Raw genomic sequence first — 20,389 nt, 5'->3', positions numbered from 1 at the left:
GGATCTTGCAAAAGTTCAAGAACATTATTATCATGTTCAACACATCGATCCTGACTCACATCTCTTTGACCTGAAGGTCTGTTATTTTCTTAAACGGGGCTAAAGAAGGGGAATCCCCGGAGAGATCATCGGTCCAGACACTCACACACACCTGAGGACAGTTTAAAGTCATCATTTCAACTCTTTACGTCTTTAGACTGAAGACGACAACCATTAGGATTATTTCAACTTCATTTATACTTCAGTAAATGATCCAGAAACACATGATCAGTCATTGACGTTCAAAGGTGTTTTCATAAACTATCTTGACAAGTTAGCATAAAAGCTAATGTAAAAGCTAATATACCAGGAAACAGCAAAGGAATGTCAAAAGGCACTTCCTCCAGATCCTTCCTCTTTCTGTCCCAGATATTTCGGGTCATAAAGCATCAAGATACTGAAGTCGAGTGAGTCCTCCATGTTAAATGTTTCATGTAGAGTCTGGCTTCTCATTGGACGGATGGCCACGGAATTCGATTAAACATCTCAAAACACAGTGACGTCCATAGTATCTTTACGTTGACTTTACTTGGAAAAATCACTTGGTCGATGTGTTTTCGGTGTTTCACGATAATCCTAACAGTACGATATTGTCATTTTAGAAATGTACATCCCATAATATTGTGTCAAATATACACTTGAACACAGTGTGCTTTTTTTTTTCCATTGATAGAAATTCTTTACAACACCACCAATATTCAACTGCATTGTATCGATTTTCTTATAGAGGGGGGGGCTTGTAAATTATATTTTCTCAAAGTTATTTCATTGTTTCTATTTCAATAAAGTTTGTACAAAATCAAATGTAATTTATTTATTTTTAATTTACAATTAACACGCAATTATACGCAGCTATTGCGACAGATGGCACCTGTAATTACGTCCCGCGAGACCCCAAGCAATGACTGGGGACGAGAGGATACAGTCGACTCCAGCAGCTTTTAAAGCTTTGGACATATTTTAGTTTCAAAACAAATGAAAGCAGTTACGACTTCCTCAAGAGTCATGTGGTCTGTAAATTCTGCAACACCAGAGTCAAGTACTCGAACAACACTGGAACAATACTACGAATATATCCTTGTTCGTGCAGTATTGAATTATATTGTATCTTTGCCCCTGTATCGTGATACGTATCGTATCACCATATTCCTGTCATTACACACCCCTATGAGCCAGCAAGGCTTCCCGGTAAAGAGTCGGCGACACCAACAGTGAGACAGTCTCTCATAAGGGGTGTTATTATTGGATTTACTGATTAGGTTCTGAAAGTTGGGACCCAGAAGATATATAGACATAAATCTAAAGAGTCTACGTCAACAAAACCCTAATACCTCCTTAGAGGGGTATTTTGAGTGGAACCTGCAAAAGGAGAAAAATCAAAATGAACTCAGCGGTAAAGATGAACTTTTTTAAAGTACTTATATTGTGATAGTATCTTAGCATTTTCAGTACAAACTAATTTTGAGGAATTATTTTCTAATCCCTCAGGCACTAGTGTAATATTTGACTCATTTTTAAGGTAACAAAAACTGTCTCGCACGTGACCTCAAGCCACGTTCATGAAGCTCGTTTTTTTTTATCAACCAAGTTTAAAAAAAACAAAGCGGACGTGCAGTCAGTTGCGAGTCGTCAGACCAGCTGAACCTGATCCTGGCTCACCTGGTCTGACGGGATCTGGTCTCACTGACGCGCACGTCTGCCAGGTGACGCTCGAGGGGGCGTGGCCTAACAATCGTTCTTTCTTCTTTTTTTTTATTTGAATTTAAACGATGGGTTCGAGGACTGACAGCTAGACAATGGTTTGTGGCGGCAACTGCCAGTTAAACCTGACACTCGCTGCTGAACTGAGATCATTCACGCAGAATAAATATCACTTGTCAACGTGAACAATAAGTTCAACACACACCAAAATGAGGAAGACACCAGAGCTTTCTGTCCGAGGAAACATCTCTGAGCTAATATTGGAACACCTTTCCAACAGTTTCCTTTAAGACGTAAAAATACAACCAATTGTAATAGAATAGTATAATAATAATACACAAATATTTTAGTAAAAGCAGTTTAATGTATCGATTTCAAAATACAAAATATATTCCTTACAAAAGCTTCATTTGTTATTTATTTATTACATTAAAACTTAAAAAATGTTTTTTTAAGTAGTATTATAGAAGGTACAAATACAGTCTCAGTTTCAGTTTATTTAAAAGGCGTTTTTTAAATAAAGAAAACGTTAAACAACAATTGAATAAAACAAAATGGATTTTTACGTGAAGATTTAAGTTGCAAATTGTTTATTCTAGATCAAATACGATTAACAAAATAGAAATATAGTTTTAACGTTTTGACACTCTGAAGGTCTCTTTGTCACATGATATCAAGCCAAAAACATGCTCTGAACATGGCAGCATGACTGTATCCAACTTTGTTCTGTACTTAACAACCGTGTGAAAGTATTAACTCAGTTAAAGTTCATTAAACACAAACAAATAAACATTTCATCCTTTTAACTCTTGACTTTCTCTACAACTGTTCGGTATTCTGCTGCAAACGTCAAAAATTGAACTCATTGTGGAGGTTATTTAACTTCAGTTCTCGCTCAGAAGACGACGACATTGATCTTATCTGCAGCTTTATTAAAGAACAGGACATTTATCCAAACAAAAAAACATTTTTTTGGAAACTAAAACAATGTAAGAAATCCCCAAATGAATATATTTGGTTATGCTTGTTGCTTTTTACGACCATAAAATATAAAACAACATTCTTTATCACTTAACCTCAAACCTTCACCCTAGGAGAAGTCACTTTATAACAACAAATATAACTGACAGAGAAACGCCTCTTGTATTTTCTTAGAGGGCACAACAACACCACGTACAGGCCAGGCATGCACACAACATTATTTTCTCATATCTAATATTTTTTGTAAATTAAAGATAAAGATCAAAAAGAAAAGTTTGTTTTTTATGTCCCGAACTTTACTTCTTAACCCTGGAAACATTTTTACCGAACACCCCCATTTCTTCAAAACCCCCTGCTGACCCTCTAATGGACCCCACCCTTGAACACACCCAACAAACCCCCTAGACAAAAACAAAAACTTCTCTTAGAAAAACAACTAAACGCTCTTTACCAAATTATACATTTAATGAAAGGTTTTGTTATTGATTGACATCGAAGTGACACGGGTGTGTAACGTGTGCGAGCGAAGGCAGGTGGTGGCGGGGGATCGACTCCCACCTCAGTGGGGAACCAAACTTTATTTTTCCCGGGTTCAAACGTTCTCACAGCTGACGAGCTTCAACCGAAGTAAAAACATGGTTTGATCAAAATGCTTCATGAAAACCAGAGGAAGACAAAGTAAGGTTGTTTTTTTAATTTATTATTCTAGAAAAGTAAGAATCAGTGGAGCGAGAAACATCGACACGCAATTAAAGGTCTATTAAATCTACGGGCGTAATTAAGGATTCCACACCTGCGGCTGAAGAAAGCCTCGCTGTCGTCTGCTGCGTGATTTACAAGCCAGGAGGTCGACGACCGGTTCGGCCTCGAGGTGTCACCCCGGGTCTGCCCCTCGACGTGACTGGACGCTGGCAGGTTCACACCGCCAGGAGGGACTATTATCTCGTCGGTGGTCGGTCTTCACACGTCGCCCACGTGAAAATCACACCCTTCTGTTTGTGTTCTGGAGCTACGACTCTGGCTGCAGATGTTAGAAAATGAGGAATAATAAAACTTTTAGGAGTTAAAAAAAAAGAATAAAAAAAGGAGAATAATGACGAGTAATGATCAAAGATTAAATCGTTAAATAAATACTAATAATACATATTATGAAAAATATATTGACAAATATTTAAGTACTTAATTTGAAAAGTTACAAATAGGCCAATAAATTAAAGTAAAACTAATTAAAAAAAATATGTTTAAAAAAACAAACAATTTACGTAAAAAAAACATTAATTGACATAATATTTACGTTAATGCAGAAAATAATACATGTTTAAGTTACTTTCGTCATCCTAAAAGTCAACAACGCTGGTCTAAGAACTGGGATGTTGACCTGAGAACCGTGTCAAAGGTTAAGGTTCACACCATCACTATCTGATGCTTAAAACCACATGAGACTCATGGAGATGTGATCCATATCTTGAAGCATGTACAGTAATGGGAATAAAATATTGAAAACTGGTTCTGTACATTCACAGGTTCAGACAAGGGTTTTTTGTTTATAGGACAATACATGTAGATATTTGTTTAAATAGTAATATTTAATACTTCAAACTATACAGTAACGAAACAAGAAAGAACATGATAAAATGTTGTTTTATTTACTTATTATGTTCACGATTTAACATCGATTTTATCTTATTTATGTTGCAATTCAAATGATCTTAAGCCAGTACAAGCAATATGTGATCAAATGGTGGATGACAGGCACAAGAAAGTAAACAGAGCAGAAGAAAAGGTCATGAATTTAATTTAACTAACGGAAGTTGTAACATGCGATGCGGGCGATGTTATACCGCCTCCTACTGGACAAATTCAGAGAGACAGTTTTAAAAGACATTTTTAATCGTTTTTACCAAGTGTTAAAAATACAACATCTCATTTTTGAGGTTCTTAACCTTTAACATTATAGGAAAGTAAAAATGATTATGTTTAGAAACATACAGTATATGGTAAGAGGGTTGTTTTCTACTGATTATATTATTCTTTATATATAAAAAAGAAGGTAAACACTGTTGAACACTTTGAGGGGTTTAATCTATTTGTGCGTTTACAAAGATTGGGTCATTTATTTATTTAAAAGCACCAACATTCAGAGGTTGTTTGTTTGACCTGACATGCACTCAGTCAGCATTTTGGCAAGATCTCCTGACAGCTTTTGTAGATTTTCGTCAAGCAGTTCAGCCTCGGCTTGGAGCTCTGCAGGACAGGAACAAAAACATGAGACTCTTTTATCGTCACATATTATCCTGGGTGACCTTATTCTGAATAGACAAAATGAGGACATGACTGCCTTTGTGAGCAGTTGTTTGAACATTTTAAGAGGGTTTGGGGGTCAAGTGTTTTTTAAGCGCTTCTAACTCAGTTCATGCATATTCTGAACTCCTAAAAATGCACTTAACCAGGCATTTTTGAGAACTAAATTGTGTTAAAAAAAACAACATCTATTGTTCTGAAGCATTTCCCAAAAGAAAAGTATCAGCAAATAATTATATATCCTCAATAACAATATGGTTTGTAATATTTTTTTTTTTTTAACAAAATACATTATATAATCTGTCTTCTAGTCTGACAAGAACAAATACTGAGGTAGTACATGCGACAGAATAAACTCTCTGGTGTCCATTATGTCAGAATATAAATTAAGCCTATTTTTCATCAGTTAGTTTATTAGTTATTCCTCCATTATCAAAATAATTAATACTATAGCTAATGAAAAAGAAAATTGCTTCAGCATCGCAAAGGTATGTTTAAGGTTTAACTTTTTCTCAAGTTTTTTTCTAGACTTGCACAGATGTCCTGTGCTTTAAAGTGAAGTTAGGATGTATAATGCAGTGTAAAAACCATTACATCATTGGTAAACAAGTCGTTAAACCAAAATAAAAAGCCTTAACTAAAGAAAGAAAGAAGCCTGAAGACGCAAGTCTGCAACTGCAGCTGCAACACGACAAAGTCTCAACAATAAATATGTAGAATTACAACAAAGTGAGTTAAAAAAAAGAAGAAAAAAAGGGAAGCAGATGGAAAGAGATATTAAAGATGGATGATCATGTTTAATGCATTTACTGTAAATACAAGATAGTACTTGCTGCAAAAATTCAAAACTAAACCGTGGACATAGAGGACATAGATAGATAGATGTTCAGGTAAAAGAGGACGTAAAGTAACCCTATATTATATGCTATCTATACAAAGCTTACCTGAAACAACGGTACCACGTCTGACACCGGTCCGGCTCCAGAAGGGTCCTTCAGTAGTATGCACAGGTAGTAGATGATTTGATGCTGGAATGAGATTAAACATGTTAGTGATCAATAAATGGACCGTGAAGACGTACCACGCACCATGTATATGGCTTCGTTGATGACCACGTCCTTGATCTTGCTCATCTCGATGAAGGACGTGGTCTCTCGTCCGGAGGCGAAGGTGGAGGACACCTGGACCCCCACGGAGTCGATGACCAGCAAGGACTCGTGATCCACCTTCACAAAGTGGATGTGAAGCACCATGCCGACCAGGGTGATGAAGATGGCACTGGACAGGACGGCAGTGTTCTGCAGAGAAACATAAACACGTGTTAGAATAAGTTAAAAACAACAACAACACAACATTTGAGTTTGTTACCTGAGTGAAGAAGAAGATGGTGTAAGCCAGCAGCCACACACAGCAGGTGTAAACCATCACTTTGGCGATGGACATTTTCGAGGAGCTCACGGTGAACTCCCTGCAGAAGCTGGTGTGATCGTGACAGTCCAGAGTTATGGGCTTCCCGCTGATATCCATTAACTTCTCGTCCTCCATTGTTAAAGCTATCAAACACTTGAGCTAGCTTAGCATTAAGCTAATGTTGGCTAATGGTAAACAAACCAAGGTCATTCACATTTAGCGGCGTAAACACTGCTTTGAAACGGAGAACAAGTTGTGAAATAAACACTAAAATCGGTGATCAATGAGTCACTAAACAAACCGGTGTGATGTCATCGTGTAGCTTTAGAAATAAAAAGTGAACCGAGTTGATGGCGAATGCGTTGGTTATCAACGCCGGGACGTCCCGTCATCAACTCCAACCACGACAATTCAAGTGAAATAAAAGCACGAGGGAGTTCATTAAAATAAACTTTCTTTTTAAAACTAAGACAAATGGTATACAATTAATAATGGACAATGTGTTTTATACGTGCATTTTTGGGGGAAATCTGGAATTAAGGAGACTATCGTAACCGCCCACCGGCTTCCTGGCGGCTCACGCCGCACAATGAAATAAACGCACCGTTAAAACAAATTCGTGTACTTTAAAAAAAAATTATATTTGATCAAACGAAAATAAAATACACACCAATACAAATGTACAGTTTTAATGCATTTTCTTTTTCTTTTTAGTTTCTATAAACCTGCTACGTGTCGCCTCAATTTCCCATCATGCCCCTCGGTTTTTTTTAATGACTTTTAACCCCTGGAATAAAAACAAGCCGATCAGCTGCTGGTGAAACAACAACAACAACAACGTCATCGGCGCCGTGAGGATCGATGGTCCAGACGGTCCACGGTACCGGCGGCTGGGGTTCGATCTTGAATGTCGTCGACGTGTCATCGTGTTGTTGTGATGATGATGTTGGTTCTTAGCTTCGGTTCGGTCGTCGATGGGTCGGTACCGGTAGTGTTTTTGCTAAGTCAGTCCTGGAAATGAAGCTGGTTCGGTTCTTTCCAGAACTATCTTTAACTGTGAGTTGTTAGTTGGATTCATGTCTATTTAAATTAAGAAGTAGATGCTGTTCTTTTGAATGTTGGCAGCTGAGTAATAATATGTAAACAATGGAAGTTTTTTAATACTTTTCTGTCAAAGCATAAGTTAGAATCACGTCATAAGATTTAATTTTCTTTGATCACGTCATAAAAGAGTTTAAAACATGTGTTTTTACCAGGCTGTAGCTTTTTACAGCTAGTTCTATTTTTAAACAACTGTCAGCAGCAAGTGTAAGAGTCTCGACCTGTCAATCTTGAAATGAGCGGTCAAGGTCCATCCATAGATAAAGGCATGAACACAGGACCGGTCTGTCAAGAGAGCTACGCCTGCGGGGGTTCGGATGAAGCGGCCTACGAGTGCGACGAGTGTGGCAGCCTGCAGTGTGTCCGCTGCGAGCTGGAGCTGCACCACCAGGACAGGATGAGGAACCACGACCGGGTCCGACTCGCCCCGGGACACGTCCCCTTCTGCGACTCGTGCAAAGGCGGCGCCGTCGGCGCTGGGAGCGGAGGCCGACTGAGGGCTGTGGTGCGCTGCCAGGGTTGTAAGATCAACCTGTGCTTGGATTGCCAGAAAAGGACCCACGGCGTGATCAACAAAAAGAAACACCCCCTGACCCCCTACCCACCTGCCACAGCCCCTCAAGACAGCAGCGTGATGGCAGGAGAGTCCGACATGGACCTCCTGAAAGCTCAGCTGGAGAAAGTGTGCAGCTTTCTTCTCGTGGATGAGAAGGAGGAGATGCAAGTAAGTCCTTCTTCTCTCAACATCTTTCTTTTGAAGACCCTCACGTTTCAAATTCTCTCAGGTGAAAGACGAGGATGAGTTCGTAAAGAGACTGGACTGCAGACCAGATGAGCTTCTCAAGGTGGTGTCCATCTTTGGGAACACTGGTGAGGGGAAGTCTCACACCCTCAACCACACGTTCTTCCTTGGAAGGGAAGTGTTTCGGACCTCGCCAAACCAAGAGTCCTGCACGATGGGCGTGTGGGCAGCCATGGATCCAGGGCACCGGGTGGTCGTCATAGACACAGAAGGATTATTAGGAGCAGGTATGGATGAAGCATCTTTCTAGAAGACACATTTGAGCACTTAAATCCAATTATTGTTCTTCAGGGTCTACTCAGGGCAAACATACTCGTCTTCTCCTCAAAGTCTTGGCCATATCAGACATCATCATCTATCGCACCCACGCGGATCGTCTCCACGACGACCTCTTTAAGTTCCTCGGTGACGCCTCAGATGCCTACTTAAAACACTTCTCCAAGGAGCTGAAGGCGACCACGACTCGCTGCGGCCTGGATGTCCCCTTGTCTACTCTAGGTCCTGCGGTCATCATCTTCCACGAGACGGTCCACACCAAGCTGTTAGGATTCGGTAAATTCAAACTTCCTGTTCAGTCATTTTGACTGGGAACATTGATTAGTTTCTGCTTCCAATTCTAGATAAACCATTAGAATCCACGGATCGTCTTCTGCAGGAGCGGTTTAGGAAGCTGGGGCTGTTCCCAGACGCGTTCAGTTCCGTCCTGTACCGAGGAACTCGGACCTACAACCCTCCCACAGATTTCAGCGGACTTCTTCATAGCCTGGAGCAACAACTAGACAACAACACTACCCGTTCCCCCCGGTCAGCCAGTGTCATTTTCAAGGCTCTCCACGTACGTAGAACCTCGATGCCAACTATTCTCAATTGACCAGCTCGTCATCCATTGTTTGTTCCCATCAGGCGCTGAGCGAGAGGTTTAGTGGTGATGTCCCAGAGGAGCAGATGACCAGTAACTCATTCTTTCCAGACGAGTACTTCACTTGCTCCAGTATCTGTTTGAGCTGCAGGTAAATACACTCCTAGCCACAGCCTTGTGGTCTTTCTAAAGAAAAATCATCTTCTTTCCCATCTTTAATATAATCACCTTTCCCTGGCATTAATCATAAGAATTTTAATATTGATATTCCAGTTATAGATTCACTTTAATTTCATCTCAACTATACGACATGTATCAAATTTAGGCCCTGGCCCGACAAGTCATTTTAAGTGGCCCTAGAAGGTTTACTTAAGATGCAAGTGTTTAAGATGAGATAAGCAACACATTAAAGATGTCTACAACTATAAATAGAATTCCAAATCCAGTAAAATTGATGTCGAAGGAAATACATTTGTTTGGGAAAAGATAACCAACACGAAGACAGTTGAGATAAATCCAGACTAAAACAATGAAAAGCCAATATCATCCGTCAAACTTACTGTTACAGTTGGTAAATCTACTTTTTGTTTCGGCTCACAACTTGGATTGTTAAAATATTTCGGACCCATTTTATGATTTAGTTAAAAAGCCCTGAACTATACTGTAATTATTTTGCTCTTGTGGGCTGCAAAAATGAACTTTCCGGCCAGGCCTTGTGTATGTTTTGTATTAATGAAACAAAGAGGTCGTCAAAATAGTAAAATGCTTAAAAAATGTATGTCTTAAAGTCCTCAACCTGTCCATTTTTGGCATTTCCTGTTATGGTTGATCGGGTTAAGAAACGCAAAACATCTCTTTAGTGCACTTGTTTTTCATCTTTTCTTCATTCAAAATAGATGTAGACGAAACATGCTACTGTAAAACGGCACTTCCACATGATCTCGTTAAAATACTCTCTTTAACATTCAGTTCTGAGTGCAAGAGGAGCATGAACCACCTCAAGGAGGGACTCGACCACGAAGCCAAGCATCGCTGCCGTTACTCAGCGCAGTACGACAATCGCATATATACCTGCAAAGTGAGTACGAAGGCTATAATATCCGTGTTGACGTTACTTCAAGTTTTGCTGATCTCACAGGCCTGTTACGAAGGAGGAAAGGAGGTCATAGTGGTTCCCAAAACGACGGCCTCATCCGACTCGCCGTGGTTTGGTTTGGCCATTTATGCCTGGTCCGGGTGAGTGATGTAACAGACGGAGTCATCGGAAAGGGAACCAGGAATTTTTATATTTTTGCGGAATGACTCAGCCTTCTTTTTATCCAGGTATGTAATCGAGTGCCCAAACTGTGCAGTGATCTACAGAAGTAGACAGTACTGGTATGGGAACCAGGATCCAGTGGAGACAGTGGTCAGAACAGAGATCCAGCACAGTTGGCCCGGGGTGAGACATAAAAGCTGGATTTAAAAACCACTACAAATCCTCTAATTGTCACTTTACCTCTTTTCAGTCGGATGGTTTTCTAAAAGACAACAACAACGCCGCACAAAGGTTACTGGATGGAGTGAAATACATATCCCAGTCTGTATCCGAACTCAGCGTTAAGCCAGCCAAAGCAGTCACGTCCTGGCTGACTGACCAGATCGCTCCTACGTACTGGAAACCCAATTCTCTCATTCTGGTAATTTCCATCAAGATTCAAGTTCCAATATGTGATATAAATGCTGCAATCGTGTGCAAACAGAAGCTTAGAAACTTCTTACTAACATGTTTGTTTCTGGCTCCCTCTGGTGTTAGAATCAGTGTCATTGCAATGTCGCAAAAACTGACAGTCAACACGCATGTTTATAAAACGAGGGAAATTTTCTTTCAAGTTTTATCTCCCTGAAACGTAAGATAACAATTACATTATCATCAGAATCCTCACAGAACTTTCGCCAATTGAAAATGAAAGCTAACGCTGTCTTTGGACTCACTGCCGTAAAGCAGTTCGGTGGTCACGTGGTAGCCTGGCACACATTATATTTAAAATAACTTTTCTTATTGAATGAGGTTTTATCTCGAGAGAGGTCTCCTGTAACCCATAAAATATTGTTTTGTAACAAATAAAAATCAAGATGGAGTAATAATGGATGGGTTCATATACAACTTTTGTATTTTAATGTTTGTTTTTTTGTGATTGTGGCACAGAAATGCTACAAATGTAGTGAAGACTTCCAGCCGAACGACACGAAGCATCACTGCCGTGCATGTGGAGAAGGATTCTGCGACGCCTGCTCCTCCAAGAACCGGCCGGTCCCGGAGCGAGGCTGGGGTCTGGCTCCGGTGCGGGTTTGTGACGAGTGCTTCCACAACAGGGAAATCTCAACCGGTCAGCATCACAACTTAACAGATCCCAAAGACGTAAATTAAATAAATACATTTTAACTTTTTCCTCAGAGCTGCTGGACGCTGCTCTGGAGGAGGAGGGGGGAGCCCTGATCGCCAGGAAGGTTGGGGAGGCGGTTCAGAACACCCTGGGAGCCGTTTGTGGGGCGATTGATATACCACTGGGTCAGCATCATTTCATTGATTATCTTGTGTAATAACATGTGGATGATCAATAATTACTGTGTCCATGACAACGCTTATGTCGCGACTGCTTATTTAAATGTGTCTTTGTTATTATTTTTTTAATCAGAATCAAAATCAAACGTTTATTGCCAGTGTTGTAAACACAAAATAGGATTACACACAAAATAACCAATAGAAAAACAGAACCAAGCAGCATCTTCTCTTTATTACCTTTCACCTGGAAACCTGGCTGTGGTGTGTGTGCTTCCGTTTCAACATAAAGATAGGTGTATTGTTGTTGTATATAGTTGGTGTTTTTTGGCGCTAGTTTGTGTACTTTTATTTCCACATCGGGGTGGTGTGTGTTTTTGTCCATGTGTATGGTTTGTGTTTGTTGGGGTGAACTGTATGCATTGGTTATGTGTTAGTGTTGTGTGTGCGTGTCTTTTTCCGCATTGGGATAGTGTGTGTGTTTCTGTTTTTTTTATGGTTCTATGTGTGTTTTAGTTTATTTGTTTGTGTTGCGTCTTATTGATGTGTTGGGGTTGTGTTTGTATTATGTGTTTATGTTTTGGGGTGTTAGGTTTGTTTTTGTTCATTTGTTGTGTGTGTGTTATTTGCATATATGTTGGCATGGTGTTTGTGTTTCCGCATTTATGTTTTTGGGTGGTTTGTTTGTTTTTGGTTATGCGAGTGTGGTGCATATTTTTCTGTTTCTGCGTAGGGTTGATGTGTTTTTGTATGCATGTTTGTTTCCACATTGGGATAATGAGTGTGTTTTTGTGTTGGTTTGCTGTGTGTGTATGTTTTTAATTTAATGGATGAATATAATCAGGTGTAACTAGACTAAATGCTCAATCATTCAACAAGTAATATTTGGACTGAACTGGTGCAAGTTCAAGTTTAGTCTGGAGGATAATAAGAACTTTTAACCAAAAGAAAACAGGAAGAAAAAAACTCAAATAATGATTTAGTTTGTAAAATAATGGTACCTCTGTTTGTGTCCAGGTCTGATGAAAGACGCAGCACGTCCATCCTACTGGGTCCCGGACCAGGACATCAGCTCCTGCTGCTCGTGCCAGCGTGAGTTCAGCCCTCGCCTCTCCATCCACCACTGTCGTGCCTGCGGCCAGGGCGTGTGCGAGGACTGTTCTCAGGAGCGACGCGCCGTCCCGTCCCGAGGCTGGGATCATCCGGTGAGGGTGTGCGACGCCTGCAACCAGAAGTCTGGAGAACTCTAGCAGACGCTCATTGAAACATCTGGAGCCATCATCCACATCTTATTACACGCGTATATGCATTATTGACATTCACATGTTACACTCTGTGAAGCACAAGCTGTACTTGATGCTCCGTGCAGAAGCGAAGTTGAAGTAGAAAAACTAAAAACCTTGCCTAAGAAGACTTTAAGAAGAACAACTAATTAAAACCTCAAAAATAGTGCCACAAAATTTGCTTAAAAAGACTTAAGAGAAGTAGAACTGAAAAAAACATTAAAAATATTGACACAGAATTCGCTTAAAAGACAGAAAAAGTACAGGTAAAAACACTCAAAAGATATTGAAACACAATAAGCTAAAAAAGACTTGAAGTATAAGACACTAAAATTATTTAAGCATTTTAAACCGCAATTACTTTGGTCAAAAATAGTGTCACATAAAGAAAGAAAATACATATGAAGTCAATAATAAGTTTATCTTCTTTCTGGGATGTAAAAGAGGCAGAGTCAGGACGATCAAACTGGAAAATTGTAGGATTAAAAGGGAGAAACTGCAAGATCAGCGAACTCATCACCTCAGAGATGAAGGACGCCGTCTGTACTTCTTTTGTTTTTTCCGTTTACAAAAATCGCACACAAAACCTCAAATTCCTTGACAATCTGTTAGCAAATCATGTTTTGCAACTTTGTACAAAAATGTATCTTATAACCATGACTGACGCCTGTTTATGACTGAAAGGGTTGAATGGTGGCAGAAAGAAGCATTCCAGTTCCTCTGATACCTTGAAGTAGTTTAGACTTGTTGTATTAGAACAGCCTTAATAATGGAAACTGCTTTGCTGTATCAACACTTGTTGGGGAGAATATATGTACTTTGTCGGGGGGTGAAATAAATGCCTTTTTTTCTTCTTTTGAATGAATATACAGATGTTTTTTCTGCTAAATGGTCAAATGTTTTTGTAGAGCGTTAGCGAGGCTGGACCCTCAGAACCTCAGATATCAGCTCAAAATAACGCATTATAGTCGCTGCAGGGTGAACATCAACGGTTTATGTGGGTGGAGACGTTACACAAATGTATGGAACACGTCAAAATCAATCTTAATGTTTCCAATAAACTGGAAAACCACGACTAATTGTGTCATTTATGTTTGACTTTATAGTTCTGTCATTTTATTTGGTTCTTGGTAAAAAATAAATAAAATGTCTCCTGAGTTTAGGCATCACGTGATTTGATCACATGACCCTAAACATCCAAGAATGTTATCTGCTCACGTCCTGCTCGTCCGAGTTGTAAGGATAGAAGTACAAGTCTGACTGCACGGCCATGAGCAGGCCGGGCAGCCCTCTGCGTCCCCCCAGGTTGGAGGAGAAGATGATGCTGGGGATCATGTTGTTGGAAATGGTCTTAGGCGAGGGGATGGTCCTCAGGAGCCGAGCGTCCTTTAGACTCCATATCCTGGTGTGGCAGTCCTGACCCACTGTGGGGACATGTCATGTCAGGCGAGGAAAGACGAAAGAGTTGAACTTAAAAACATCTCATACCTGCCAGCAGAAGCCCCTCCGGCTCGCTGACGTGGATGGGAAGGCGAGCGTGTTCATTGTAGTGACCTTTATACTCCATCACTGGCTTCGTCTTGCGCACATCCCACAGTTTAATCTAAGATTAGATAAGAGGTATCTTTATTCTTCCCATATCCGGGTATTTTGAGTTGTCACAGACATACAGTACATAAATGAAAAATATATTGTAAATAATATAATAAGATCAATAATAATAAAAATAAAATAATTCATATAATGAAGACAATAATAAATAAAATAAAGATAAATATATTAACAACACTAACAGGGCTACTACAGCTTAAGGCAAGATACATTCAAGAATTCCTATTGACTTTTTCAAAGAATTCAAGACCAACTCCACACAACAACAACAACAATACACCATCCCATTGTATAAGGTTTTTTGGGGGGGTCATTAAAAAAGAAAATGAAGACATAAAAAACAATAGTCAATTTATACCTCAACCAAATATTAAAACATTTGAAAGTATAGTAAAATCTTATTCATCATATAATTAGTATTTTTTAGGAAATTTTGATTCAAGACATTTAATATCAATTTAGTAAGTAAGTAAGTAAGTAATTTTTATTTGTATAGCGCTTTTCTAGACCAGGGTCACAAAGCGCTTAATTAATCAAAACAATATTCAATAAAGTATATATTTTAAAGGTCAAGATAAAACTGATAACACAACAGGAGTTCCAGAAAATCAAGGAAAAGCCTGAACAAATAGAAACGTCTTAAGATGTTTCTTGAAGGAGTCAGTAGATCCATCAAACACAGAGGGAGAGGAAGATCGTTCCAAAGCTTAGGAGCAACAGCCTGGAAGGATTTCTCTCCTCTGGTCCTGAACCGTGTGCGAGGAACCATCAGTAGATTCTGATCCACAGACCTCAGAGCCCGACTGATCTGATCCAGCCTTATTTTTAGATTTATGAATTAAATGCTTAAGAACTCTGAATAAACACAAGTTCACACTACAGAAGTGGGGTTGAGGGAGTTAAAACACTAATTAAAACATTCTTATTAAGCTGCTAATAATTAGTCTAGTTTATCTAGACGCAAATATGCATCCATGAGTTAGTAAAATAGTTTCCCACAACACAACACAAGGACATACGTGGTGAATAACTGATTTTTAACGCTGCAATAATGATCCAAATCGGGTCTGACCTGGCCCAGCATGTCCGCCGCCATCAGGTAGTTCTCATCCTCCAGGACTCGGACCGAAGTGATGGCCGATTCCTGATGGAAAGAAGTGGCCTTCCAGTTTTTACTCCTGCTGCCACGGAGTCGCAGGTCGATGCTGAAAATCTCCCCGGAGCGGCAGCCGTTGTAGAGCACCGGCGCCTGGAGACACGGAACTTAAAAGAACTGCCGATCCAATAAACTTCACGACCAAGACTCACTTGAAGAGCAAACTGCTGCGTCAGGACGTCTGTGTTCACTTTGAACGTGTGGGTTTCACCGGATACGGCGTTCTTTAAAATGACCTTGTGTGACAAACCTGTGCACAGAATCACACCTTTTAAAATGGTAAACATCACTTTTACAAACATGAGTATAAAAGTGCCACTAGAACATTGAATATTTTAATTTAACATGTCAAATGTTGAAACTCTGAATATAATTGTGTTTTTAAATCTTCTTAATTAATGAATGAACTACAGTCTGATATTCTAATTCCAATCATTTAAAACACATTTTGTAAATTCTTTATTTTTTCTTTCTATTCTTTTAAATTCAATATTATCTAGAGGCACTATAATACACAAAATACTGTATATTTATATATAAATAAAATATGTTTGAATTATTGGAACAAGAATATTAAAAGGATATTAATATTTTGAAAATATTCACATTTCACAGAGCGACTGACCTGTGCTTAATGTGTTCTTCATGAGCGGATTATTGCACCAAGCACACGACCAGGCCCAGCAGATCTTGAGGCTACACAGAAGTCCCGGAGCCTCTGAACCATAGAAAGGGAAAAAGGTCAAAATCATTCATACAACGAAGATCCGTTGTTTGCTATGACAGAGATGGAATATTACAGGAGTTGAATCGTTCAGTCAGAAACAACGAGAAGACAAAGCATTCATTGCAAGTGTGATTATGATGTCAAAGAAAGAAGCAATTATGCCATTAAATTATAGACATAAATTGTATTCCATTTATTTACACATTCTAAATATGATTACACTTATTTTGTGCTTTCCATTTTATGGTTTCTGAATATATATAAAACGTACAAGAGCAACAAACCTGTAAATGTTATTGTACAGTTGAACAAGTAACTTGTCCAGATGTGTCCAATAATAGCAATTATAATGATAGTTTTTCTAAATATAATCCTAATCCAGCATGTGCAACATGGATGAAAATCTATGTATCTTCTCACCTGTTTGGCTGCTCTTGAAAAGAGAAGCAGGAAGTAAACTGACACAGCCAGGAGTGTCGGCCCCTCCCACTAGACATAACCTTGATCAGTCAAGGAACAAAACAAACATGAATATGATTTAAACCATAACTAATAAACTATCATGAAAACCTACTAATCAAAGACACTATTCTGCTCAATTTAAATTTAATTTAAAATAAAACATCCTCTCTGAGGCTGAAGATAAAAGATACAAGACATGAGAGTCGGTGTAGTTGACGGAGGCCCAGCAGGTGGAATTCACCTGAAAAACATAAAGGAAAATTAAGTTAAGATGACTTAAGAATACTTTTTTTTTCTTCTGTACACTCTTATCCACCATTCCCATGTTTACAATGTAGTTCTAATCAACTGCAACCTTAACATTTGTGTTATTGGTTTATGTTAAACATTTTCTATTTAAAAAATAAAGTGATTTTGTGTGGCAGAGTTTCCCACCGTGTGATTGGTGAAGCAGAAACTATCGCACAGCTCCAGCGACAGTGAGCTCTCGCTGGCGCTCAAGTTCATGAGGCCGTACTTGCAGCCTCCGTGAGAGACGTCGTTGACGGTGAAGAGCTGCTCGCATTTAGAGTCGGCCTGAGAGAGAGGAAAACATGAAAATCATCGACCTGCGTTTAAATGTAAATTCAAACATCATTTCACCATTACAAATCTGTAGTTTTCCTCTTCGGGGGAGGTTTCGTCTGGTGTCTGGAGTTGCAGTTTATTACGTCTCATTGTGCTTGTTCTTATTTCATGGATCCGTCTGAAGGAAAACAGTAACCATGGCAACAATAAGAATTATTTTAAAAATAGCTATTCTATTAAAACGGTTTCACAAACCTCTGAAGCATCAAATCAGATATTAAAGGGAAGAATGTTTTGTGCACATCATTATTTTACAAATAAATACGAGAGTAAATTGATTATATTATATTATATATTAGTATTCTAGCTGGTTTATAGTCTGGAACATATTTAAAAAGGGTCATACTTTATATAAAAAAACAACTATAACAATTGAATAGTGGACTGTCTAGAAGTGATCCAGAAATTCAGCAACAACAATAAAATTGATATTAATAATTATTTTAACATACATTTAAAGCGAAAAAATCTCAACTGCATACGTTTGTGGCATTTTGTCTCTTTTTTCATGGTAATATGTCACATTTCTTTGTTTTCAAACTAAAGGATTTTGCCAAAACAAGAGGGCTACTTACCTACAGAAGGTCTTCTCTGACAACATTCCCAGTTGCCTTTGCTTGTGCAACAGTGAAGAGTTCAACCCTGGTCTTGGTGCTCTCTAAGGATGATTTGAGAAACCTTATTTAAGAGTCTGGTCCACAAATGTGCAAATAATTCTGATGTGACTATTAGTTAAGACTATCTTAAAGTTAACTAACCACACATCAACTAATTTACAATTAACAATGAGATGTCAGATCACACTTACTTTTCTTGTTTTGTCATCCTCCAGAAGCATCAGACTTCTCCTTTTCTCTCTTTCTTTTTCCTGCAGCTGCTCTTTGGTCAGTGGGTTGCAGTTGTTGTGACCAGGCAACAGGCGGAAGTAACGATTCTTCTCTTGATCAAAGTAGAATCCAGGGAGCTCTGAAATAATAAACACTGTTTTAGGAGTTGCTGCCAAGTCATGTTGTCAGCAGTTTATCTTTTGAGTGAATGTAGTAGTTTGTGTTTCACCCAAGAATAACTGACCTGGTGCATCACTGGATGATGAAGATGGGGATGATGATGATGATGAAGACGACGCTGTCCTCTCAGGAGAAATGTACGATGACCGACCTTCATTGTATCTGTTCCTGGATTCGGAATAACTCGCATTAACGGGCAGTAGATGTAACAACACTCATTCATCATAACATTCCACTAACCACGGGTCATCGGACGCCCATCTCCGATTGGAGTCACCGCGCTGACGTCTGCGAATAAACCGTCCTTGACCTCTTCTGTCCATGTCAACATATATCAGCTCCTGGAATGAACGGTTCCCTGCTGGATTTGTTTATTTGGATGCTAAGCTAACCAGCTAAATCAAGCATATTGTGAGATGCGTGTCAAGTTAGACCACTTATCCAGTAATACACACTTATAAAGTCATCCTCTATAGTTAGGAGGTCAACTGCAACTTATTTTTACTTATAGATTTGTCAATACTCATCATATAAGGCGCTCATGTGCAACTTGGTGAGTTGGACGCCGCCATGTTGGAAAGCGTTATTATTCAAGAATATCCTATTGGTCTAAAATGACGTGACGTGGCAAAAGCTCATTGGCTCCGGTGGCTGCGTTAGTTTATAGCTAGACAGACGTATTACATAATTCACGTCATCCTGTCTGAAAGATGAAATCAAAACTATTCTAGTACAATATTTATTTGTTTTGTAATAAATCAAATACAGTTTTTTTTGGCCATTGAGAAAAAATATTCGAAAATTCGAAAGAAATACTTGCTGTTTAAATGTGTTGCAATGAAGATAAAAAAAAACAAGCTGAGGAGGTTATAAAAAGTATTTAAAGAAGTAAACAATTGTTCTTTAGTGATCTCTTTGTAATGTGTTGATAATAATGTAGGTTCACATGCTATACATCAGGGGGTTAGCAGTAACATTTCTTTAGTCCACATTATATACTTTGAATTTCATAAAAATAAAACGGGAATCATCCATCTGTGGTCAAAATATGATCTCAATATTTACTCCTATTATTCTTTAGGTGCAAAAACTATACACAAAAAGGACAAATAAATAAAAACATAGAACTTGAGTAAGGTTGTTTTTTGAGTTAATACAATAATAAATAGAAAATGTTTTGTTTTTTTTAGCTATCAGACACATTTTCAATAATAAATACAGTCAAAGAGCCTGATATGGGCCACACTTTTCTCATGTTTGCTATACAAACAAGTACATTTATTCCTAAAAGTTAAGGAATAAAAGTAAAATAAAATATGTCAAATTGGGTGGTGGCCAATGACTTTCTTAAAAGATCATGTTGTGAAGTATCAATATCAAGGCCTTTTATATAAAAAATAGAATTTTGTGCTGGTAACCTGATCTTAAGCGATTGATAGAAACACTAACACTAAAGTAACATTAAAAATAGCTGCTAGATATGGCTTTACATTTTAAAAAATGAACCTCGAAAAGCTTCAAATAATGAAAGAATCGATTTTAGTTTTATATTTTAAACGAGAGAAAAAAACGAGATAAATGTGCACTTGCTGTCCTCGTCTTTTATCAAATAATCCACCTGTCATGGATCAAGAATCACCGCTTCAATGCTTGGATGTATCACACAAACACACAAAGACACGCATCTTCTAATGGATTGTGTTTGTTTTGTTTGATACACAAGCTCTCGCTGATGACAGCGCTCGTCACAGGCCACGCCCACTGCCTCGACCCCTGCCGC

At 38.8% G+C, this 20,389-nt stretch overlaps 3 protein-coding genes across 4 annotated transcripts; 1 reads left to right on the top strand and 2 right to left on the bottom strand.

Moving 5' to 3' along the window:
* Positions 1-4,512: 4,512 nt before the first annotated feature.
* pigh (phosphatidylinositol glycan anchor biosynthesis, class H) lies at positions 4,513-6,892 on the bottom strand. Its single transcript, XM_087778975.1, has 4 exons — positions 6,391-6,892; positions 6,111-6,320; positions 5,967-6,050; positions 4,513-4,965 (listed from the first exon to the last, which is right to left on the bottom strand). Exons 1-4 carry the CDS (start codon positions 6,565-6,567, stop codon positions 4,894-4,896), a joined length of 543 nt encoding a protein of 180 aa, XP_087635101.1. The 5' UTR covers positions 6,568-6,892; the 3' UTR covers positions 4,513-4,893.
* A 331-nt stretch (positions 6,893-7,223) lies between these two features.
* zfyve1 (zinc finger, FYVE domain containing 1) lies at positions 7,224-14,094 on the top strand. Of its 2 annotated transcripts, XM_087778968.1 has the most exons (13): positions 7,224-7,488; positions 7,794-8,257; positions 8,319-8,562; positions 8,627-8,887; positions 8,956-9,170; positions 9,239-9,345; positions 10,164-10,272; positions 10,333-10,430; positions 10,518-10,635; positions 10,703-10,873; positions 11,383-11,563; positions 11,632-11,745; positions 12,754-14,094. In XM_087778968.1, exons 2-13 carry the CDS (start codon positions 7,802-7,804, stop codon positions 12,984-12,986), a joined length of 2,307 nt encoding a protein of 768 aa, XP_087635094.1. In that variant the 5' UTR covers positions 7,224-7,488; positions 7,794-7,801; the 3' UTR covers positions 12,987-14,094. The 2 variants fall into 2 exon arrangements, with proteins under 2 accessions (XP_087635094.1, XP_087635093.1); XM_087778967.1 differs by having other exon boundaries at positions 7,224-8,257.
* On the bottom strand, positions 13,422-20,378 carry wdr21 (WD repeat domain 21). The gene is made up of 13 exons (XM_087778969.1): positions 18,850-20,378; positions 18,674-18,777; positions 18,411-18,568; positions 18,178-18,260; positions 17,618-17,720; positions 17,411-17,551; positions 17,167-17,216; positions 16,934-17,013; positions 16,412-16,504; positions 15,939-16,036; positions 15,703-15,879; positions 14,508-14,622; positions 13,422-14,443 (listed from the first exon to the last, which is right to left on the bottom strand). The coding sequence occupies exons 1-13, from the start codon at positions 18,930-18,932 to the stop codon at positions 14,226-14,228; spliced, it is 1,503 nt and encodes a 500-aa protein (XP_087635095.1). The 5' UTR covers positions 18,933-20,378; the 3' UTR covers positions 13,422-14,225.
* Positions 20,379-20,389: the final 11 nt, after the last annotated feature.

This window comes from Callionymus lyra, chromosome 17 (genome assembly GCF_982586985.1).
Source record: "Callionymus lyra chromosome 17, fCalLyr1.hap1.1, whole genome shotgun sequence".
Classification (NCBI taxonomy): Eukaryota; Metazoa; Chordata; class Actinopteri; order Syngnathiformes; family Callionymidae; genus Callionymus; species Callionymus lyra.
The sequence above is the reverse complement of the archived record's forward strand: the minus strand, read 5'-3'. Positions and strand labels throughout refer to the sequence as shown.